The following is a 23,056-nucleotide window of genomic DNA, read 5'->3' as shown; positions in this document are numbered from 1 at the left end:
CCTTTTTCGGCAAATCACCTTCATTATAAATGTGTCTCATTACAGTAATGAGACGATTTCATTATCACTTAAACGACCTTGTCCCCGGTGCTAAACAAGGCCGGCTGTTGCAAACCCAGTGGGTTTCTTGAGTCGAGTCGCAGCGGGGGGTGTGTGTGTGTGTGTGTGTGTGTGTGTGTGTGTGTGTGTGTGTGTGTGTGTGTGTGTGTGTAGGCAGGCGCACCAGTCGCCAGGTGTTGCCGAGCTCAATTTGAATAGAGACATCTAATTGATGTGCGCGACTGGATGTACGAACACACAAGTCTGTGCATTTTTGATCGGGTTCAGAGTTAATGACATGAATGTTTTGCATTTTGGAGATTTTCTATAGAAACCACAGGCCAAATACACATTCAGCTGATGATTCTTTGTTACGGTCCAAACTATAAGCTGCTGCTTTTTTCACGCGCATTGAACCCTGCGTATTATGCATTTTGTCACCAAACACAGCTGAGGTGTTGAGGCTTTTGTGCTGTATGCGCCCTTAGTTATTGTTACGTGGTACAGTAGCATTGAGAGGTTGGTTTTGCCCAGGACGTTGCCCAAGGACACATCAACCCTACGGGGGCTCGAACCGCCAACCTTGGGGTTAGGGGACTACCTTCCTACCAACTGCCACCTCCCAAAGTTGCAAATATATAAATATATGTCTATAACATGGACACCTGCAGCTTATAGACAAGTGTGGTCTATATATCAAAAATCTATTACAATCTAATGTGTGCAGCTTAAAGCACAGCGCTCTTCAGCTTCCAGTCAAGCAATGCTGTGGACACTAGTAGCCGCTAACGCAGCTTTGAGGCTCTTCATACTAATCAGGTCAAACAGGTACAGTACAGAAGGTATGAGTGCACCTGGACACACTGAGCTGCACCTGGCCGCCGCTAAGATCTGGTCTCTTCCCTGCTAAGCGCTCAGTGGGTTTGGTCAGTGACCTTTGGTTGCTGGAGAGCTTATCTCCTTCGTTCAAAGCACCCTGCACCCCCGAACTAATCCACGGGGACGGCGCCGCCACCGTAATCCCCACTTCCCGACCTCCTTATTCACTATTTGCTTTCACTGTAATTGTCTTCCAAGCATTTTCCCTCGTGTGGCTTCGAGGTTTGAGTGAATCTACTGTAGTGATCTGTGTGTGTGTGTGTGTGTGGGGGGGGGGGTTTACCAGCCCGGTCGGGCAGGGACCAGTGGCCACGCAGACATCAGGGTGCATTTAGGAGGATTGCCACTGTGTAGGAAGGGATCAGGACCAGAGTCGGAACCGAAGCCGCGCGCACAGAAGCCCAGAATCAGCATTCTGCAGTCGAGTGGTGTGAGCGTCCGCGTGCTCTCGTGTGTACGTGCGTGCCAAGCCCAAGGGTAACAGTTCCTGGTCACAGTCTGTGGATGAAAGTAATTGCCAGTGGAGGGCGACCTGCAGCTGAGGCCCAGAATGTGCTGCGTGTGTGTGTGTGTGTGCGTGCGTGCATGCGTGCGGGCGTGCGTGCAGTGCTGCTGCTTTTGTCCAGCGTCCAACGCTTTGCTTTATGCAGTGTTTCAATCAGGCTATTATTAGATATTTTAGTCACTCCTACCTACACGCAGTAGGCTGCAGCTAATAATAAAGGCAAATACATGCGGGGAGTGATATCAACACGACATATGACTGAATCTCCTGGCTCGTAGAGTTCAGGGCTGTTTTCCAGCTGTCTAAAGCATAATACGTGGTTCACTTCAGCCAGACAGCTGCTGAATGGCAGTCAAAATGTCACTCCCGCCTCGAGAAATCGGCTCTTGTTAAATGGTCTTCCATCACGGCCCAGTCCTGACAGCAGATAGAGTCGGTCTGACTGGGTCACAGTGGGTGTGGACAGGCCAAGTCTTTTCATGGATGACGTCTCTTTATTCCTAGCTGACCTGAATAAATGAACCCACCTGCAATCACTTCACTCCTCTTTTGAAACTGGAGCCTGGTTATGATTTAAGCCTATTTAAAAGGGTGGTTTTATTCTTAAACATAAATGTTAGACATATAAACAGAACATATTGTTATTTGCCCATCAGAATGATCCTGCTCATAAAAAACTGATGACCCACAGCATCAGTAACAGCAAGTATTTTATCAGTTTTCTGCAATTTACAATGACGTGTAAATCCATCAGTGCGGTAGATTCATTGTGTCCAGTGCTGCTATAACAACTCACCAGCAGAGGGCGACATAAACCAACAGTTCACACGGATTCCCCTCAAGACTGCAGTGGTTTGCTGGAATTTATTATGGGGTTTGGGGCCAACGTGAAATTAATTTTTTTCCTTATTATCTTTCATGAAATCTCAAGACATATAGATGCTCTCATTAATTTGTGCCAACAAATTATATTTTCTTCATTTTTACCCCGAGGTCCTCAGATTTTACCTGCACGAAAAAACGTGATATTCCGAACGTATGTGTGGTTTAGTGCAGCTGCACTGCAGAGGCCACTGAACCAAAGGGACCAATGATTGCCCAGTGACCCCAGCAGTCTGCATGTGGCTACTGCAAAGGCGATACTGGTGGACAGGAGAGAGACGGGAGGGGGGGACGGGGGGTGCAGACATGCAGAGTGACAGGCACCGTGAGCGAAATAAAACAGGAATCAGAGCGCAATAGACCGAGGGACCATGTGGCACAGGCTCCGCGCCCCAAGGCCCTTTGGAGCTCTCTTAAATCTACTTCATCAGCGAAACAAGCTGTCCTCGTTCGCCACAATTTACGTCAGGAGCGCCCGGGGGTCACGGGTCTTCATTTGCTGAATTCCCTGGAAGTGGCTCATAGATCATCGGTCAATAAAAGAGACACTGGGAGACACAAAAGCAGGGGTGGTGCCCGCATTGATCACAATGGTAGCGCTCGCTTTGTTTAAAGCACAATGCCGGTGTTGGGTTTTAATTAAAACGCGTCCCGGGTGGACAATAAGCAGGATATTGGCCAGGTACTCATCTTTTGAAGCGGCTCCGAGGGGGAGGGGGGGGGTGTGGGGGGGGGGGGTGACGCGAGATGTGGGGTCCCGCACTGAAGCGGTGTCAAATGAACATCTCTCGAGAGCCGACAGGTGTTCGCGTAGGACGGAGAGTCACAAGGGCGAGCTGCATCATGAGTCACGCGGCACAGGTAGAAAGAAGCATGATGCTGAGGGGAAGGGCGCCGTATGACAAATGGCATCGGATTGCTAATAAGATTTCGACTCAATAATAGATCAATGGGGTTCAGTCAGCATGAGTAATGCATGTGCGAGATGAGCTGGTTTGACTTCGACTCAAGGGCAGAGAGCTTTCATGCTCAGCGTACTTTATGTTGAGGATTAGTTTATGTCATTTTAAATGGTTGAACAGATCTTAAGCGGGAACGTGAGGGGACGCCGCCGCCGCCGCCCATCGGAGGTTAGCTTTAATCGAATCCTCATTGCATGAAGGTTGAAGTGATGCAATGTAAACATCGCTTTACATTCAATTATTGAGTCAGCTTCTATGCCGGGTCCTTACACGACGATGCAGTCTGCGCCCTGCAGCTTTCAATTCAGGATCTCTGCTAATGCTGTGTTTTTGTGCTGCTGTCACAGCACTAGATTGTGCAGCCAAGGGTCTTCAGAATCACAGCTACAGTAATAAAGGTTGAAGAGAATTACAAGAAAGCCGTTCCCCCTATTTTCTCAATTCAATGAATGGGAAACATGGAGAACCTGGCAACCGGACGCGTTAAACCTCGTTTCCCACGTGTCCTTGCGTGACACAACATTTAAAGCAACGATTCCAACATAAACTTTGAGGCAGGAGCTTGGTCTAATTCCTGCAACAGACCAAAGTGTATAGATTTATTTAGGTTTGAGTCAGTTCGCACTTGAGCAGCAGTCCCAGCGGGTTCGTCATGCAAAACCCAGTGAGGGAGGTTAATCCAGGGAGCATTCGGGGACAGGAAGTGCTCTCAGGGAACAAAAGTGAGGACTCGCAGCGCTATGGTTTCCGCACCGAACGAGGAGCGAAGCGGCGCGTGCTCGTCTGCCCTTTCCTGTCAGGCCGCCTCCGCCACCGGCGCCGCTGCCTTCCACACGCTGTCATCCACTCGAAGCGCGCCGCTCCACAGGGAAGCGGGATCCAATCCGACACCTGCCATCTTCCCCCCGTGCCGCGGCGCCGCCGCATCTGGCCGCCGCGCCTTCACCTTTGACCCCTCGGGGAAATGGAAACAGAGCGGCGCTCGCGCAGAGGCCGAGTGGACGACGGAGACGGGTCGCGGCTCCGTGGAGCGTTTGGGCCGAGAGGAAAGGAGCGACTGCAGTGGGAGTGTGAGAAAAGTTATCCAAGGAGGTGAAGCTGAAGCGAGCTCCTCATTCCAGTTGTGCTCAGGCTCAGTGGCCTGCAGTAACTTATTTTTCCATCCTCGTGTGTTTTTTTGTACTGTAGGTTATTCAACAAGCACAGTACAAAGCAAAGTATCTCATTATAAACCATAAATCACTGCTGACCACAGGAGAGCAATGAGGTAGAAAACAAGCCTCTGTCTATGAAGGATAAAACATCCTGTGCACTCCAGTAGCTGCAGTATTTTCTCACTAAAGAACTTATTGTGTCTTTTTGCTTTATTGCGTCTTTGCGGTATCGATTAAGGCTAAAGCTGAAATTGCCCTCACTCTCCAGTGCGTCGTCGCTGCGTTTTAAACATATGAACATTACCCGGCGCCCGCGTTGCGTAACGTCCCTGGGACTGGTCCGACTGCCAGGCCGCGGGGACCAAATACCTTTCAAGCCCCAACCTGAAGAGGCGAAGGCAACGGGCACGTTCCTCACAAGGCGCCGCGGCCTCGGACGTGTTTGTCGAGGAGGCGGGGTCCGTTCCTCGCCGTGCTAGCGCGGCGCAGTGCAAAGCGGCCCGACGCAACGAGAGCACCTGTCAGCAGCACGCGTGTTTGTTTTAATATTCCTGGGCTTCGATTGTTCCTCCGTCATCCGTCACAGGAAACGCTGGGAGCAAATGCCACCGGAGACGGCTTCTTTTAATAATCCCGTCCCCCCTCGTGTGACAAGTTCAGCCGTCCAGGTGGAAAAGTTCAGGAGTTGCTACGCTTAAAAACACAACGGATGTCAACATGTTAAAAGAACAGACGCTCCAGCAAATGATGGACTTGGTGACAAACGGGTATTTGCTCCATGTTAACTACTGCTCTCATGGCAGTTGGGGAAAATATGGGATTACAACTTGCATCAGAACATATCTTGACATCAAAAAGCTAATTTCTTATTATTGTACTGTGCACAAACACACGCGAGTCCCCAGTCAGAATGGTTTAACTGAATGAAACTGGAAAGTCAGACAAACCTCATTTAACCCTTGACCTCTGAATCCAAAGTGGCCCTGTGCACAATTCTGTGAGCAAAACACTGCAACGCGCACATATTCTTAACCGTCGACCCAATTCTGAACCCGCGGCTCACCTGTCAAATTACTGCTAGTGAGACGTGGGGCTCGGATCAACTGCGCTGGTCCCCGCCGCTCGACACAGTCAATCCTAATAAACGCCGTCACCAATCAGACAAGGTAAACCCTCCGCCGTGCCTGTGCAAAACTGATAAATAGGATGTAAACACAATCAGCGCGAGGATTATAATTTATGCACAGAGCTGCTGGCGTGCGACACAGATCCGCGTGGTCGCGTGACGCGGCCCAAACCTAGCGCCGAGCGGCGCATTGAAAGCTCTCGGACCTGGGGTGAGTCAGCGATCAAACACCTGCTGTGCAGCCAAGCGCTGATCAAACCAACGGGAGCTCAGGACTTGAAATTCTAGTTTGCCCCCCAACATGAGGAGGAGCAGCAGAACAGGGAAGCGCTCCGTGTTACAGCTCCTGTTAAATCGCCCTTTATTTCAGAAATATACTTTATATGATGAAATAACAAACAAAACTTTGAATGTGGGCAGCATGTTGCGTTTGACCTGAATCCCACACAGCGCCGAGCCCGTGGACTTCACAGCTTTTCACGATGGTGAGAGCTCGAGGTGAACAGCACAGAGGACTGTATGGGATTCTAGAGCTTGGGTTCCGAGGCCTGTTGCTAATGGCTCTGCCTCTGACAGGCAAACGAGGAGACAAGTGAGACTAAATTTACCCAGTCTGGGTCCTGGCAAGACTCACTTTACTTTATCCCCCCCCCACCCCCACCCCGAAGAATCACTGATGCAGAGCATGTGAGACATCTCAGACTGCAGCACACGAATCGTGCCGCATACGTCTGTGGGTGGTCCGGCTCCTTGGGCCAAGACTGAAACACACACACACACAGATGCACAAGCATTATTCCCAACAATTCGGAAAAGAGATTCTCATCGCCGATGAGAAAGTCGTCCTCTGGATGTGGGCGAGCAGCGGGGCTCCCCCTCCCTCACCACTCCGGGGAAGATGACTGATGGCGACATCGGACGTCTGAAACGCGGGAGCGCAGGTCGGCTGCAGAAGACACAACAGAGGATCGTCGCACAACCTTGATGCAGGGGAACAAAAAACAGCTGTGCAAACGCAGCACATTGATGACGCTTGTGCATATTGTTATTGAGAAATCACGCCAAACGTTTTGCTAAAGGTTCTGGCGAAGACGCTGCTCTCGTACGACACGAGATTTGCCTGAAAAGCTACGATCGAGAGCCTCTTGAATTATGTATAAGACCGTTGTAACTAAGAAACTAAAGAGGAGCAGATACTGTAAATAACCAAATGTGGCTCGCCTTGTAGCAGAGTGAGCCTCCTCCAGGAAACCAATACACATTTTTAGTGTTCTGCTGCAGATTTAAACCCACAATCGGCAGGAGAATCATTGCATGGAGTCGCCCTGAGTTCCACCCTTGAATATCTCCACTCGCTCTCTCTCAGCTCAAATATGCCCGTGTGCTGCTTTTCCGGAAAGGCGGGAGGCTCGTAATTGAGGCGATGGAAAGTCATAGAGAGGTAACATCTCACGTCATTACCCATGAAGCACTGGGGGAAAGTGCAGAGTCTGGGATCACGGCGAGGATGCAGCGCGGCTTCATTTCGCAGTTTAAGGATGTGAGGATTGCGGTGAAAATAGGACAGATGTGTTTGAACGGTTGCCAACAGACGGCTCCTTTGTGAGCGTCATCCTACTTTTCAGCTGCCGTTTGATGATGGCGCTCGGCGTACGCGGCGTAAAAGCGAGATGCGCGCGCCGCAGCCCCCGGAGCTCCTGGCGCCGCGTCTCACAACTTCACAAAACTGCAGAGGGAGAATCTTGAAGTTCCCATGATGAAAAAAAGAAGTGAACATGAAAAGAAAACTAGCTGGGGAAAAAAATAATAATAATAAAAAACAGCTCTCGTACATGGAATTAATTCAGCTTCAGCGTCTGTGTTGACAGACGAGTCTAAGACAGGAAAAAAAAATGGCCGGACTGCTAATGGGTTTCAAAGTGCGATGTTTGAGCTGCTGCTGTGTTGATGATGAGGAAGGGAAGATAAAGGATGGGAATTATTCATTATTATCACAAGCTTATATAGTCCAGCGTTGGGAAACACCATGAGTCAGCTTTACCTCAATGGAAGGCTCTCTGGCTAGTTTGCATCCCATAAGTCCAGCGGTAATGAGGACGCGCGCACACAAAGAGCCACAAGCGCAAGATGACATTTGAGGTGTAAACACAGCTCTGAATTATGCATTTGAATAAAGTTTTGGCCGCTTCCGAATCCACATCCTCTCCTCCGGCGCCGCGCGGCATCGGCTGTGACCTGACGGAGGGCATTTATTTCACCCGGACAGGTCATACGCGAAGCTCCGCTAACGCTCTGTTTGATCGAGAACAAAAAAGCGGCCCGTCCCGCGATCAAACGACAAATCGATACCGGCGAAATAAGTAATGAAAGCAGCGCGCCGGGGCCTCGGTGGGATGACAGCTACATCAGCACCCGGTCTGGTCCTCGGCCCAGTCAACAAAAGCCAGTACCAAAGCAATAAGATAGAAATCTTATCTCTAGATATTCTTTGTTGTTGTTCTCATCCATGTTAAAGCGCCTGGACTTCTTTGGAACAGCACATAAAAAAGTTACTGGGAAAGGTGCTTAATGGCTTTGTGGATTTCATTAAGAGGAAAGCTGCAGTGGAGAGTAGCTAAAAAGCCTTTTTTACAAGGCACCACTGAGAGGATACATATATTTACTAAGAGTGGGCTGGGAGGTTTTCGAAGGATGACGCAGCGCTTGTTCAAACACGGCATTAAAAGTAACGCGTGCGGCGGAATATTGATTTTACTTTGTGGTCATTTGTTGAGTCTATAGCAGCGACTCCAGGAGAGAACTCTGAGTTCCAACCTCCATGGCTGTGTCTTTTGAGAAGCTCTGTCAGGGTGGGGTCACGGGCGAGGTCAAGTTCAGACCTGCGCCATTGCTCTGACGTTCGCCGTGCGAGTTGAAGTTACACTAATCCTGTGACAAACCCATTTGGCCTCAAGCTGCAGACGCACGAAACCACAGCGCGAGGGAAACATTCCCGGGCCATCTGAAAGTGATCAACCAGTAAGCTGTGGGGAATTACAACCGGGGCTTAGCTGCAGATGAATCAAATGTCTATCCCGAGGTTACTTACAGTAGTTTGATACATCCAATAGCACTGATTATTTGTCATCAGTGCAGGCAGCACGGGGTCATAGGTCAAGCTCAGCTGCAAACTGACAGCACTCCCGTGTCAAGCTCAAGGACGCGGCTTGAGTCCTGCTACTGCTGCATGATACATGTGTGCAGTTCCCCCCCTGGGCTCATCTCCCACAACCCACCGCACTTTTCACACATCACTGCTCCTAATTCATGTCTTGTACGAACTGATACGTTGCATTGCATGCGATTTTGAGAGGCTTAATAGTCTTTAGTGCCTCATTGGGTCATTAATCTGTTTGGGATGCATTAGCTCTATATATCTATTATATACCATTTAATTCGTCCTGTGGGCTTCGTGCTGAAGCCAGACTATTTTAAACCCATCAGTGCTATTTTTTAAGTTGGTGTTGTAAGAGCCTCCAAGAGGAGGAGCTCTGTGTTACAGCATAGCTTTCCCAGCTGTGTAAAAATACAGACAGGAGAATGCCGGAAGCTGGGCAATTTGCCTTTCAAAATAAAATGCCAATTTTTAACGTCGGTTAAAGGTGAGTGACAACAGAGCGACTGGGTCACTGAGTGGACTATTTTTGCTTTGTTAAACGATGGTTGTTGTAGGTTTTGTTGTGGGTTTACTAAGTTATAAATGATAATTTAATCACGTCCGTCGTTCACATCTGCAGGCTTTTCTTTTGACAGGCGTCACCGGAAGTCGCGTCGCGTCTTTTTGCGCAGCTTGACGCCGCCCGCCGACTCCGCCGTCCACCTCGCCAGCATGCAAATTGCTCTGCTAGTCCGACACATCGCAGAGCGCGCGGCGCAGCACGAGAGCAGGACGCGGTGCGCGCTTTGATGATCAGAAGTGGACTCGAGTCGGTGAAGTAATAGACTCCGTTGAACGACCGCAGGCTTCTTCTGCTCCGGGTGCTCGAACCCGCACCTTAACCGTAATTAACTGCGCGTTGGCTGCGGGGGGAGAACTCCTCGTCATCCCGGGACCGGAGCTCGCAGCGCAGCGGAATTATGTCTATCCCGTGAGTGACAGTTGTCCGAGAGTGGAGAGAGCCCCGCGGAGCCGCGAGTACGAGCGAGGAACCGGCAGACTCCTCCAAGTTTCCCACGGCGGTCTTTTTACGCACCCCCGCGTGAGACGGGGAGAGGAGAGCGCCGGTGGTTTGTCCGTCTTCAATGCGTCGCGTCCCCGCATCCAGTGATGGACTGAGGACGGTGAGATCCGGAACAGCCCTCGTCTCCTGTCGCCAGTTTTAAACAGTAAGTCGCAGAGCGGGGAAGTCGCGCGCAGGATTTTTTGTGATTTTGTCTCGAAGGTGAAAAATGTTGTTAAACTTTTTTTTAAACAGAGATAATTCGGCGGTGTCGTTAATGCGCGAGGGGGGGGGCAGGAATCCAGGTGTCGGTTCTGGGCAGGTTCCAACTAGCTGAAGCAGGCTTTACCAGCACTTTACCACTCCGTGTTTGACATTTAAAAAAAAAAAACGACTCCTCACGTACACAACACATAATCATCATTACGCGTGGATGTGATGTGTGGCCCTAATGCGATCCTTTAGGAGGAAGCGTGTGCGCGTGACGGGCAGAGAGCGGCGTTTTCCTGGGGGGCTCCCACCTCCAGCGCACCTGGCTGCCAGCCACGCGCGCGCGGCCGCTCGGCCGCGGTGCAGGCGTATGGTAATGAACACTGGTCAGCAGCCCTCGGCTCCTTCCTCTGCACGGATTTTTTAAAAATAACCAAGCCGCGGACGTCGGCGTTGTCCTGCAAAGACGCGGTCACAGATACGTACCCGCTGCCGATGTTTGTTTAATTCCTCCGTAGCCTTTCGCCGCAGGTACAAGTAGATGAGGCGTAGGGATATTATCGTTATAACGCCTAGTGGCCACAGGTGTGCTTCACGGGGGCCGCATCGCGACTTCTGGCGGAGCGATCGGCCAATCAGAGGGAGGGCACGTTCTGTCAGCAGGACGCGTTCACGGCCGCTGTTAATCCCACTCAGACCACGGTCCTGCTGACACCAGTCGCACGTCCCTGCCCGCAGTGTACATTATGACACGCTGCATGAATCTTTACGGCACTCGGACACTAATTGGATCAATTTGCACTTTTGTCCTGCAGGATCGCATTCTGTTCAGCTGATGAAGGGAAGACGCGTCTAATTAGGTTGAAGTTGTGGATTGTGTAATTGAGTTTGGATCCCAATTTTTTGCTTGGCTGAATCAGTTGTTAATAGTTTAATAGCTTGGTTGTAGGTTGCTGCATAGCATAAATGCATGGGCTGTTTATGCCTGGATAATGTGAGATTAATTATTAATTTATGGCTTTCAAAGGGACATGAACCTTGATGGACCATTAAGAAAACAATTTTGCTTAATGCTGCACACGTTCCTGCTGTTATAATAATAGTAATAATAAGCTATTGTTAAAAACACTTCTGTGAGTAATTATTAGAGTTTATGACCAGTGGCTCATTAATGATTAAAATTCAACCATCGTTTAAAAAAATGCTCCAATGCGTGTTTGGTGGCACGACTGGATAAATCGCTCGCAATGAAAAGGAGCACAGACGCGCTGTAATGTGTGAAATAGCCGAAAGGATGCTGGTCTGAGTCGAGCGGCGTTGAGAGCGTGAGCTCAGTGGTCGGCGGCGTTGTGAAACTTTATTAAAGCGCACTCCTCTCAGACAGAAAAAGCCTGCAGATACGGCATAGAGAGAGAGCCTCTGCTTCTCCAAGACACGGAGAAAGAAAGTAGGCAGCGCTGGCCCACAGAATATTGAATCAGTCAAATAAAAAAATAGAAAGGCTGGAACAAGGGGCAAGGGAGTTGAACTATCTCTTGCCTCTTGAGTGGGCGGATGTCATAATTATCATTTCTCCAGGACTGCGGTGGAGGGCCGCGGGCGCTGGCAGGATCTCTGCAGATACGGGGGTGTAGCGGTGGTGTCGACCCTGTAGGGCAAGGCACATCACTTCCAATACAGAGGAAAAAGGGACAAGTCCCGCCATAATTGGTGCCTGGGAACACTGCGGGGCGTTGGGGGGGGGGGGTTGATAGATGGCCGGAGCGAGGGCCTGTACGTAAACATGGCTGGAGAGGAGGGGGGGGGGGGGTCTGATCTGCTATCCCGTGTCAGGCTGAGAATGAAACAACCTCTAGCTGGACGCAACAAGTCTCACTGTCGTGCATTCGCCATCTCTTTGTCATTCCGTCTCGGCCCCGAAGCAAAAGCAGCCTGACTTTAAGTATTAGTGGACGCACGCGACCCCCCCCCCCCCTCGAGACTAAAGGGCGCCAAGGAGAAATAACAGAAGATGACGCAACGCTAGGCCGCTGTTGACGCTCCTGCGTTGTTGTCGACCGAGGTTGATTAGAAGGTGTCGTACGATCACAAGCGCTCCCCGTGTTATTATGGAGGAGAGCCGGTCTGCTTGTTGTGTTGCTTCGCTCCCAGAGTGTGCTATCTCGCCGCCGAGAAAATAAGCTCCTTCTCTAAAAGCTGTTTTTGCAATAAACCTGTCTGTGGAGAAACATGGGAGCTCCAGGCCAGCCCAGTGGATCCTTTATTGGACTTGAGAGAGTCGAGAGAATTCTCACGGGGCCCCGGCTCGAGTTTTTTTCCACTAGGAGCGCCGGTGCTTCACACTGAAGGACACTAGGCATCGGACCGGTGCTTCCTTTTCACCGTTCACCTGTCTGGATGGCGGCACCCGACGCCGGGCCGCGGCCGGCGCTCTGACGAAACGCTCAGCATGCAGATTAGCCGGGACGACAAACGCCCCGCTGCCTTTGTGCGAAAGGCAACACTCCCTCCTGTCGCAGCGGGCGTCACGTGCGCCAGCACGCGTTTCCCACGCCAGACTGTACAGTATCTGCAAATACGCGTAATCTCCGTTTCTGCCGCAGTTCGAGGCGTCTCGCGGTGCAGGAATCCCTCATCCTAAAGACAAATAGGACATTAAGATGATTTAGAGCCTTGTTCTGGTTTGACTTTGAAGCTTTTGTTCTCGTAACAGGTTTTAGAGGCGCTTTAGAAGGCTGTCCAGCTCCCTTAACGGCCCGCTGTGGCGTTGCTCCTTAATTGGTCTTGAAAGGTCTTTTTTAGTGGGACAGTGCGGGTCAGCTCCAGTCTTTAGAGTTGTTAAGTCATCAGACACTCAATTAACTCAGTCACAGTAGCTAATCTAAAAAAAGAAGAGTGCCCAAACTGTAGTGGAATGGAAACGCGATACCCTGAACTCAATCTGCATTGAAGTTGCTGCCTTCAACGTGCAGACAAGGTTACAGTGTTGAACAGACGCCTGAGGTGAATCGGCTCAGGTCAAAATAAAATCCAAGCTTTACAGGTTTAATTCCCATGCATCGTGCATCTATTTCATCCTCTGCGCCTGTTGCTCTGACAAACAGAGGCAAACGCCCTGTGACCTGTATTTGGGGAACATTTTGCATGCAGGCTTGTACAGGCTTGACTTTCTATCACAGTTGCCATCTTGTATCCAGCTTATCCTGATAGGGGACACGGAGTGGACCTATCCTCCGGCCCGCTGTGGAAATCTCTCGTACCCATCGAGCCAGGGGCTTTGTCTCCGTCTTTGTTGACTGTCTGCTCAGCCCGATAGCGGCGGCTTTCGGCGCGTCCCGTCTTCTCCGTCGCGTCTCGACTGGATCTTGTTGCAGGCGGCGTGCATCAGTCTGCTCAGCGTGTCACATAGGTGGAGTTTTCATTTCTCGCTCAGCATCATAAAGCAACTTAAACTGATCCCACTGTGACACGGGGATGAATTATGGAAGCGTCTGGCGAATAAACAGGGAGAGGACGAGGCTGAGGGAGAATCAGAATAGACTCCACACATGATCCAACCAGTGATTTTGTGTCAGAGTGAAACTTGCCAAAGCATGTTTCCCAAACAGTCAGAATCAGCGTGTGAACTTCGGGCTTATCTCCCGGCCTGATATTACTTTTTCTTCCAAACAAAAGCTCAGGGAACCTGGGTTGTTTTTCCAAGACTTGCAGTTGAAATATAAAACCCCACATCAATACACCTACGTCTCGCAGACTTTTCAAAAATGTACTTTTACAGAGGCCTTCTTGACTAATTGTCACTTAAACCGATGCCATTCAGCTGTTACTAATGGCTACTGTACCTCCACCAGCAGATGTTATCATAAAAAAGAAAAACTTCATGCTAGTTTGTCCAATTAGCGAAGCCGGCGCTCTCAGCAGGGTTCTGCTGGAGGATCTGCTATCGTGCTGCTGCAGCGCAGCTCAGCCAGTCCGCTAATGAAGCCACGAATGCACGACCTATACGGTTAACGCGCGGCATCGTAAATTACGATGAAGCAAAGCTGAACGGTAAAAGTGACGCCATTTCTGAGATTTGTTTGCATTTTCCAAGAGTCGCTCGGATCCAGTTCAGGTCAGGACTTCTTTGAATGTGGTCGCTACAGCGTGTGGCTCCTTGTGGAACACATGCATACGTACACCTATTTACGGAGTGAATCATGAGACTGTCATTACCATGACCCCGTGGCTGCTTTTGAAATGGGCGACCTGAAGCAGCTGGGAACAGATAAAGGCTCACTGTGGAGGGCCTTATGTAACTTTTTCAAAAAAATGCTTCCAGATAATTAATTAGCCCGACCTTACAAAACCAGTCACTGCAGCCACAGCTACAGTGCACGGGGATATTCATCGCACGTGTTTGCTCTGCTTGCGACGTGCCAGACCTCCCAGATACAGCTGCTCCTGTCTTGAGTATTCTGAATTAATAGGACGCGCGGCCTGCTGGGCACTGGTGACTCACTCCCGAATAGGCCGAGTGGCGAAAACGCGGACGAATTGTACATCTGCTCGGTGCAGATGTGGCTCCTTGGAAGTGTACGCACCTTCATGCCACTGAGCGCTGGTGTAATCTGCCTACTCATTTCTAGAGAACTAATTACTGCGCATTAGTTAAACAGACCATTTGAAAAGCAAGCCTGCTAAATCACGCTTGCCAGGGGAGCCGAGGCACCCCCCCCCCCTCCCCTCCGCACGCAGCCGTTGCGCCTCTATTCTTAGTTCTATCATGCATATGTTCTCTATCAGAAACAAATGCCCAGCAGTGAACAGTAAGTGCATCTTGCAAGGTAAGAGTGCAAAACATTGTTTATACTTGTACTTATACTTCCCCGATGATGGCGCTTTCTATGCGCAAAGCAGTTCAGACATCATCCGCCAGCTGTGTGCAACCGCTGCATGGCACGCGGAGGCACACAGCTGATCGAGCGTCTTCACGGGCCACCGATGATGCATCGAAAGACGCAGGCGCGGTGGCGGCCAGCGGAGCACGGGCCATGATCCGCGCCCCCCTGGTCACCAGAGCTGTTTGCTCACCGCGCTGCCAAACGGATCTTTGCTTCTGCACGCTACAGTGGCCAGAGACCAGGGGTCGCTACAGTGGAGCAGCCATCTAGGTGGGGAATGTGGGGATTTAACGCGTTGCCCAGTTACTGCACTAGATGTTGTGATAGTCTACGCTGCACCAGTCTACACCAGAGCTGCAAAACATGACCTGGAAGTCTACCGGTGTGGTAAAAGCCCACCTTCTACGTCACGTGGTGAGGCTGGAGCTTTGCTAATGAGTCCAAAAATAACATTCTAAAACCAATTTATACCTGCTCGGATCTCGCATCTACACTTTGCTGTGTCGAACAGATTACATTTACATTTTAGCTCAGATGTTAAGCCAATAAATTAAAAAAAAAACTATTTTTATGGTCCTGAAGGGGAAAACTCAAACCTCAGTAAATTAAAATGCGCTTTTTCATCCTCGCTCTTGTCAAGATCCATAAATCACGGTGACAGCTGGTAGCCCAGCACTGAGGAGGCGTCTACCGTTTTGAAAAAACCTTTGGAAATGAGTGAGTTGTCCACAAGGTATCCACACAATATCTTTGAAACACAAATGTGGAGTGACTTTTATCAGTCTTGACAGAGTTGGGAGAATGGCTCTATCTGTCGGGTGCCACTAGGGATAACAAGCCTTTCATACTTGTACATCAAGTTGCCTCACGCTACAGAAAAAGGAATTAGGCTCCTGCCTTATGGGCTATTTGTGGTTGCGGCATGCTTTACTTACTTTGACAGTGACGAGGACAGAACATGACTACAGCTGTGTTCACATTATCTAAAAATATTGTCGCTAACTGTCAACTGGAAAGTGTGCACGCTATCCGGTACTGTTCAAATCCAGGTTCGTGCTGGGCTGACAGATACCGTGTCTGCAATCCGAGTCAAAAGTGTAGGGGACGACAATGGGCGCCACTGTATCGCTCTGACAGAAAAGCAGCGAAAAGGGAACGTGTCCTTTTGCAAAAGTTGGCGTCCTTTTAATGATGTCATCTCACGTACAAACATGACAGTGCTCCCGTTTGTTAATTTGGCAAATCACCAGATATGAAGCCAAAAGGAAAGATGTGGATTTTGTTATTAATTGATCCTTCAGCAGGTGTGCGGACAAAGTGTAATGAGACATGACAGTGAATCTAATGTGTCGGCTAAATGTGCCAACCCTAGCAGGCGGGTAAAGGAAACCAAACTGATGTTTACATCCCTCAGTCTGATGAAGTTTAACAGTCCTGAGTGATGTATCATGTGCTTTATGTTAATTAATGCCAAGAACGTCCTGTTATTACAGTAGGTGGAGCAGACGTGAGTAGATCATGTGTGCATTTGTTGAGCACTGCTGGATAGTTCACACTGATGTGTAGAGTAACTGGCCTAAATAAAGTGTGAAAATGCTGCAGAGCCTGTAGAAAGGCTCAAAGTGTAATAAATATTCCATCAAGAGATTTTTCGTCTCCACTTTCTCCAATTTTGTTGTTGCCTTTTCAGCTCTGTGCTGGATTCTTATTGTTGCATTTCCTTTTGTTGTTGTTTTTCATCGAACACATCTCATTTGATAGTGGACAGTGATTTGGTTTTGTTCACATGCGTGAGGGACTAGCTCACAGGGCTCCAGTGGAACTCTTAGTTGAGTTCTCGGGAACAGCAGGAGAAGCATGTTGCGCTGTGTGAGAGTCTCCTCCGCCCGTCGCGTCGGCCTCCTTGCAGCTTTGATCGCCTGAAAAACAGATCAGGTAGGGGCGGCGGTGTGAGCGAGCGCCCAGCGAGGCCAGCGCCTTCGTGTGCCCGCCCTTGGCACCGTTATAACGTGAGCGCGCGATAATATCTGGCAATAGTCTTTGTTTCATTTCGCGTTGTCTCGCGAGCCATCAGGGTCACGGGGGTCGGCTCCTCGGGTACCGTGACAACCAGCAGGCTCCCAAAATAGGCAAACACTGGCAAATTTGGCCAGAATATTGTTGGGCATCACCCTTCTGAGCCATTTCCACAGTGTTATCAGTCACTAAACAATACAGTAGTACAATAGGTTTCACAAATTAGATTTTTGCATTTCATTATACTTCACAGCTTATTTTCCATTGATAAACATAGGTAATTGGAGCTCAGGCAGTTGTATCTACTGTACCTATTTTCTGTCCATTATTATTACATGTGGTCATTTTTTAACTGCACTGTCCTTTTGGAAGGATGCATAGCTTTACATGTGTAATATGTCTCAGAACATCTAAGCAACACAAAGACATGTACATTAATTTGCCTGTATCGATTGTGTTATTACTGTAGTGGCTTGTCTACTAATTGATGCATTTTCGTTTGATAAAAGGAGGTTTCTTAGTCGCGGTTCATGTTGCTTTGGATATTTGATATTCTTCAGTCTCGTGTTTAATATTTTAGTCTTTCTCAGGTCTGTGCATTGAAGCAAATGGAGAAATGCAGTGACCTTGGGATGCAGTGTGTGAATACATCAAAGATGTTGAAGATAGCTTTGACTTGGCTTTCATCACTGATTTGGACTAAACCCAACAGCACAAAATTAACCGAAGCGGGAAAAAATGGGAAAGTGAAAGAAAAGTCAAAATTAATGTAACTTAGGACTTTAAATTTCACTTCTCTCCACTGTGTAATGAATGACTTTTAGCTGAGCTACAGTAGCTTTTTAAATGAGTTGTGTATGTGTTTTTGAAGAGCACTCCAGTCCAATTCTAAACCACATTTCACGCCACATACCTGCTTTAAGAAACATGCATTTGCAGCCACCCCTGGAAAACGTGACCTACATCTGACTGACCTTCGGTGGAGAGAGACATTTTTTCCTCTGGAGCTTGTCGAGAGAGGGTTGAGTAGCATTTAGAAATGGATCACAAGTCAAAGGTTTTGATCTCTGACAAGCACGGGCTACATCATCTAAACAAGCCTCTCGGGTTTTAGGCTTCTTAGACTGCAGCTTCCTAGAAGCTAATCAGATCCATTCACAACAGCAGCCATGCCATCAGTCCGTCTCTCTCTGTCGGATATTTAGCTTCTCCTCATCAATGGATAGGGAAGATCCTCCTTCCTGTGACTTCTTGAACAGCACCCAGAGAATGATTCAGCCTTCAATCCATAATCCCTTTTTTTTAAATTAGTATAATGACTTTAGACGTGGTGCTGAGTTTTCAGCATTAGTGCCAAATTTCAGTATTTCCTGTGTCATTCAACAGAGCTTTGGCTGCGGTGTTGACCCAATGAAACAGTAACAACCTGATGCATATAGAGGAGCCTACAAACACACAACCCCTCATTTCTAGTCATAGCCACAGCCTGGACTGGTTTGGTTTGAACTGACTTGGGTATTTGTGCCATTATTTGTTCAGATGAGCCTCATTTCTCTTAAACGCACCATCATCGACTGAGTCCCTGCAAAGTGCTGCTGTCTCATTGTCACTGCTCAGCCTCCAAAACGTATTTACTCACTGGCAAATTCAGGCTGTTTGTAGATGCTGTGGGTGCTAATGAATGGTCTTATGTGGATTATTAGGACTGTCACAGCGACACTTGGTTTAGTGCTGATCCCTCAAGTCCAGAGAAGCAGCAGTGTTACTAAGCAGTGGGACAAAGGTCTCATGAAGACAAAACAGTCATTAGGAACATTATGCACAATATTAATAACCAACCTCTTCCTTTTTCTTTAGTATTTTTTTTAGAACTCAGCTTCATGCTTGATGCTAGTGACTTTGTTTTATATGATCCCCACCAGTGTAAATGTGAAAACCATTAAACACAGATAACCTGCCATTTACCAGCCTAAATGGAATTAATATTCACAAGTATGCATTTAATTAGTGTCAACCTTTTCATGACTTGTACAACTATAGGCAATTAATGATTTTCTTTTCTCTCTCCTGTCCCTGTGCACCCCCACCCCTGTCTTCACAGATATCTCAGACCAAAATGCTGGCCTGCATCCTTTTCATCGCCTTGTTCATCCCTGCAGCCCAGTCCCAAGAGGCTCCCCCCTCGCAGGCTTCGTACTCTTTTAGTGACTATTGTGAGTCCCTGTGCTCCTGTGAGAGGAAGGACGGCATCCTCCATCTTAACTGCGAGCAGAGGAACATCAGCAAACTCTCGCAGGTCAAAATCCCACCGGGTCTGCCCTTCCACCTGAACCTTTACAAAAATGACTTGGTCGAGCTCCGCGCCGAAGAAATGGAAGGGCTCAAAAACGCCCTTTCTCTGCACATCGGGGGTAATAGCATACAAGAGCTGGAACCAGGGGTCTTTAGTGATCTTAGCTCGCTGAAGAAACTCCACATAAATAGCAATTTCCTCGTCACCCTGAAAGAGGACACCTTTCAGGGCCTTGTGAATTTGGAGTTTCTCCAAGCCGACACAAATTTCATTCGGGTCATTGAGCCGGGGGCCTTCAACAAACTCATCCGCCTCAAGGTCCTCATCCTCAATGATAACTCTATCGAGTTTTTACCCAGCAACATTTTCCGATTCGTGCCCCTCACCCACCTGGACCTACGTGGCAACAAGCTCCAGACGCTGCCTTACGTTGGGTTTTTGGAGCACATCGGACGGATAATGGAGCTTCTCCTGGAAGACAACGACTGGGTCTGCGACTGTGATATTCTGCATTTAAAAATCTGGATGGAGAACATGAGGGCCCAGTCAGCCATCGGGGATGTAGTGTGCAACACCCCGCAACACCTAAAGGGGACCATTCTGGCCAAAGTGAAGCGCGATGTTCTGTGCCCGTCCCATGCAGACATTAACCTGGAGGAGCCCTCAAAGTCACTGGATATGGTTGTTACTCCCTCATCAAAAGTGTCTCAGATTCCCAAATTAATCAATGCCAAAGATGACGCCAGGGCACCCACGCCGTCTCATATTCCTGGCAGCCCTTGTGTAGAGTACTGTTCCTGTCACAATCACCCTGTGGCTGGGTTTTTGATGCATTGTCAGGATCGAGGGATTCAGAAGGTATCAGATATTGGAATACTCCAGCAAAGCCCCACTAAACTGGTGATGACAGGGAATATGATTGAGAAACTCTCCAAGTATGATTTTGTCACTTATGACAGTTTAGAATTGCTCAACTTGGCAAACAACAGAATCGATTACATCGACAACGAGACTTTCCTCAGCCTGAGCAGTTTGAAAAAGCTGTATTTGAACGGCAACAGAATTGAGAAGCTGTTCTCGACAATGTTTGTGGGGCTCCACAACCTCGAATGCTTGTATCTGGAATACAACCTCATCAGAGAGATCGCTCCAGGCACATTTAATCCCCTGCCAAACCTGAAGCTGTTGTCATTAAATAACAACATGCTCAGCTCTCTTCCTGCACAGATATTTCGCAACGTGCCCCTCACCAAATTAAACCTGCGAAAGAATCTACTTATGCACCTGCCAGTGAGCAACGTGCTAGATCAACTCGACGCGCTGGAGCAGATTCATTTAGAGGACAACCCCTGGGACTGCAGCTGCGACTTGCTCAGCCTGAAACAATGGGTGGAGAAGCTCAGAAAGGACACGGTGATGGGCTCCATTTTGTGCCACACCCCAAAGACTGTGATGCAGGCTGAGTTAAGAAGTGTCCGCCACGAGGTACTGTGTCCAGGTTTGGGGACCTACTACCCTATGTCCCCAGGTGGGGTGGAGAGCGTGACAGCTACACTTGGGCCAGACAGCACTGGGAGGGGTCTGTTCGGCTCCCTAACAGACACCGTCCCGCTGTCGGTGCTCATCCTAAGCCTCCTTGTTTTTGTGCTCATGATTATTTTCTGCTCTGCCGGCTTGGTCGTGTTCGTGGTGCACCGGCGCCGGAGAAGGGCCAAGAAAAAAGCAGTGGAGGAGCAGCCCCGGGAGAACACCAGCAGCAGCCCAATTCACTTACATTACAGCATGTATGGACAGAAAACAACGCACCACACTCTAACGCAAAGGGCGGGTTCTGCCTCTCTGTACGAGGAGAGGTCCCACAGCCCTATCGTGCAGATCTGTCGCAACCCCACCTACTGCTCCCAGCACAAGGAGCACGACGCAGAGTTGGATTACGGCCTCGACGACCCCGGCAGCAAGCACCACATCTGCAGGAGCCTCATGGAGAAGGAGAACACATCTCCTCTCACGGGAAACCCCGGCTCCAGGGTCCGGCCCGTTGCCGGGGAGTGCCCCGCGGAGTTCGTCAACCTCGGCAATCCCAAATCTCTGTACAGGAACATTCTGGAGCGAGAGAAGGAGCTGCAGCAGCTCGGAATAACGGAGTACCTTAGGAAAAACATGCCCCAGCTGCAGCCGGCGGTGGACATGCAGGTCCCCGGGCACCAGGAGGAGTTAAAGCTAATGGAGACAATTATGTACTCCAGACCATGCAAGGTCATGCTTGAGCAAACTAAGAATGAGTACTTTGAACTGAAGGCAAACCTGCACACTGAGCCGGACTATTTAGAGGTTCTGGAGCATCAAACTGCTTTTAACTGAGCCTAGCCTGAGAAAAAATATATATATCTATATATATATTTTTCTTTTCTTTCAGCCAAGTGCCTTGTCATGTTTGCCCTCCTGTACTTTCCACAGCGTGAGATATATATCATGGGCACATCACTTTAAGTTGAATTGTAGCACAGAATGTAACTGGTTAATGGTTTTGTTACCTTCTATCTGCTGACAGCCATGCGATGTAGCCGGCGAAGGCTGTAACTGTAAGACGCTATTGGGTCTGGGTTAGGACCCTTCGTGGATCTCCACTCGATCAGCTTGTCGCGATCGATTCGGCCTCTGTGGCGATGCCGGAGCCAAATGAATGGATACGCACCCCCGCCCCCCCACCACCCCCGGCAGGCCTCCTGGCAGGGACGTGGCAGATGTCTGGGAGGAAGTCAGTGAATTCCAATCACCACTTGACCCAGAAATTCTGTTTAATCAGTCTATCCTGATTCTGGTGTGACCTGATTACGCCCTCTGTCAACATAAGCCAGCTGCATTGCTGTAACTAGAATGCTCATTGTGCCGTAGTCAGCGAAATGCCAACTGTACAGTGGTAAACAGTGACAGACTGTACATCTGCAGTCATAGGAACCTATTTATTTTTTTATACAGCCTCGTGATACACACAGAACTATTTTTTTCTCAGTCACTACATAGAGCACTTAAAGGACAGTATATAATACACAACTATAGTCTTGTCGAGAAAATAAAGAAAACGCATTGCACTAATCAGATGCCATAAGATAGTGCATGACAATCAACAGTCCTGCTGAAACCAGAAAACGAGGCGCAGACGCGTGTGATTCCCGCAGCGAGTGCTTTGTGCGAGTGGGTGACGTGCCGCGTTCAGGGACGTGGCGCTGACAACGGCTGGTTCAGAACTGTCTGAGACCCGGCACGGGTGGGACACGCACCTGCCCAGTGACTTCAGCCGACTCTTACTCTCTTGCCCCGCCACATAAAGGCAGCGGACTGCTGGCGAGTGACATTTGCAATGCGGACATTGTCCCTGTTGAGGATTTGTCCATTAACACTGTTGGACCATTCATTCAACTTCAGAACGGTTCATGTAAGCACACACCCTGTAGCTTTTCTACCTAGATTTAATTATTTATTCTGTATATTTTGTATATATGTAAGTTCCATTATACACCTTGTTTTTTTGTGTGCCTTCAGTGCTGTACAGAATATAAACAGAAGTTGTAACTGATAAGCAGAAATAAAGACATGCAATATTAGGACATTGCAGGTGAGTCCATGGTTGGGGGTCCACGGAGCTGTGCAGCGTGTCCCCTGGCGGCGCAGGTGTTGTCAGGCGCAGTGTGGGTGTGCGTATGTGCAAGCATGCTCCCGCGTTAGCTCCATTTTGTCGTTCCCCCCGCTGTGTGAATAATTCAGCCCCCCACGACGGCCCGAACCTAGCTCTTAATCACACAACAATGGCTGCAGGCTTTCCACCAGCCGTGCTTTTCTGCCTGACTTTCAATCCCTCCTCCTCTCCAGGGGGGCGTGAGGGTGGGGGGGCACTGGACCCTCTGTAA

The 23,056-nt window shown here is 49.1% G+C and overlaps 1 protein-coding gene across 1 annotated transcript; it reads left to right on the top strand.

The window, feature by feature from the left end:
* Nucleotides 1–9,404: 9,404 nt before the first annotated feature.
* On the top strand, nucleotides 9,405–22,753 carry slitrk6 (SLIT and NTRK-like family, member 6). Its single transcript, XM_029141258.3, has 2 exons — nucleotides 9,405–9,912; nucleotides 18,957–22,753. Exon 2 carries the CDS (start codon nucleotides 18,972–18,974, stop codon nucleotides 21,507–21,509), a length of 2,538 nt encoding a protein of 845 aa, XP_028997091.1. The 5' UTR covers nucleotides 9,405–9,912; nucleotides 18,957–18,971; the 3' UTR covers nucleotides 21,510–22,753.
* Nucleotides 22,754–23,056: the final 303 nt, after the last annotated feature.

The sequence above is a fragment of the Betta splendens genome, chromosome 2 (assembly GCF_900634795.4).
Source record: "Betta splendens chromosome 2, fBetSpl5.4, whole genome shotgun sequence".
Taxonomy (NCBI): Eukaryota; Metazoa; Chordata; class Actinopteri; order Anabantiformes; family Osphronemidae; genus Betta; species Betta splendens.
This window is presented reverse-complemented; position numbering and strand designations above follow the sequence as displayed.

Bases quoted from the DNA above. Each gene is read 5' to 3' on its own strand.
- slitrk6 (XM_029141258.3), top strand. From the start codon at position 18,972: ATGCTGGCCTGCATCCTTTTCATCGCCTTGTTCATCCCTGCAGCCCAG.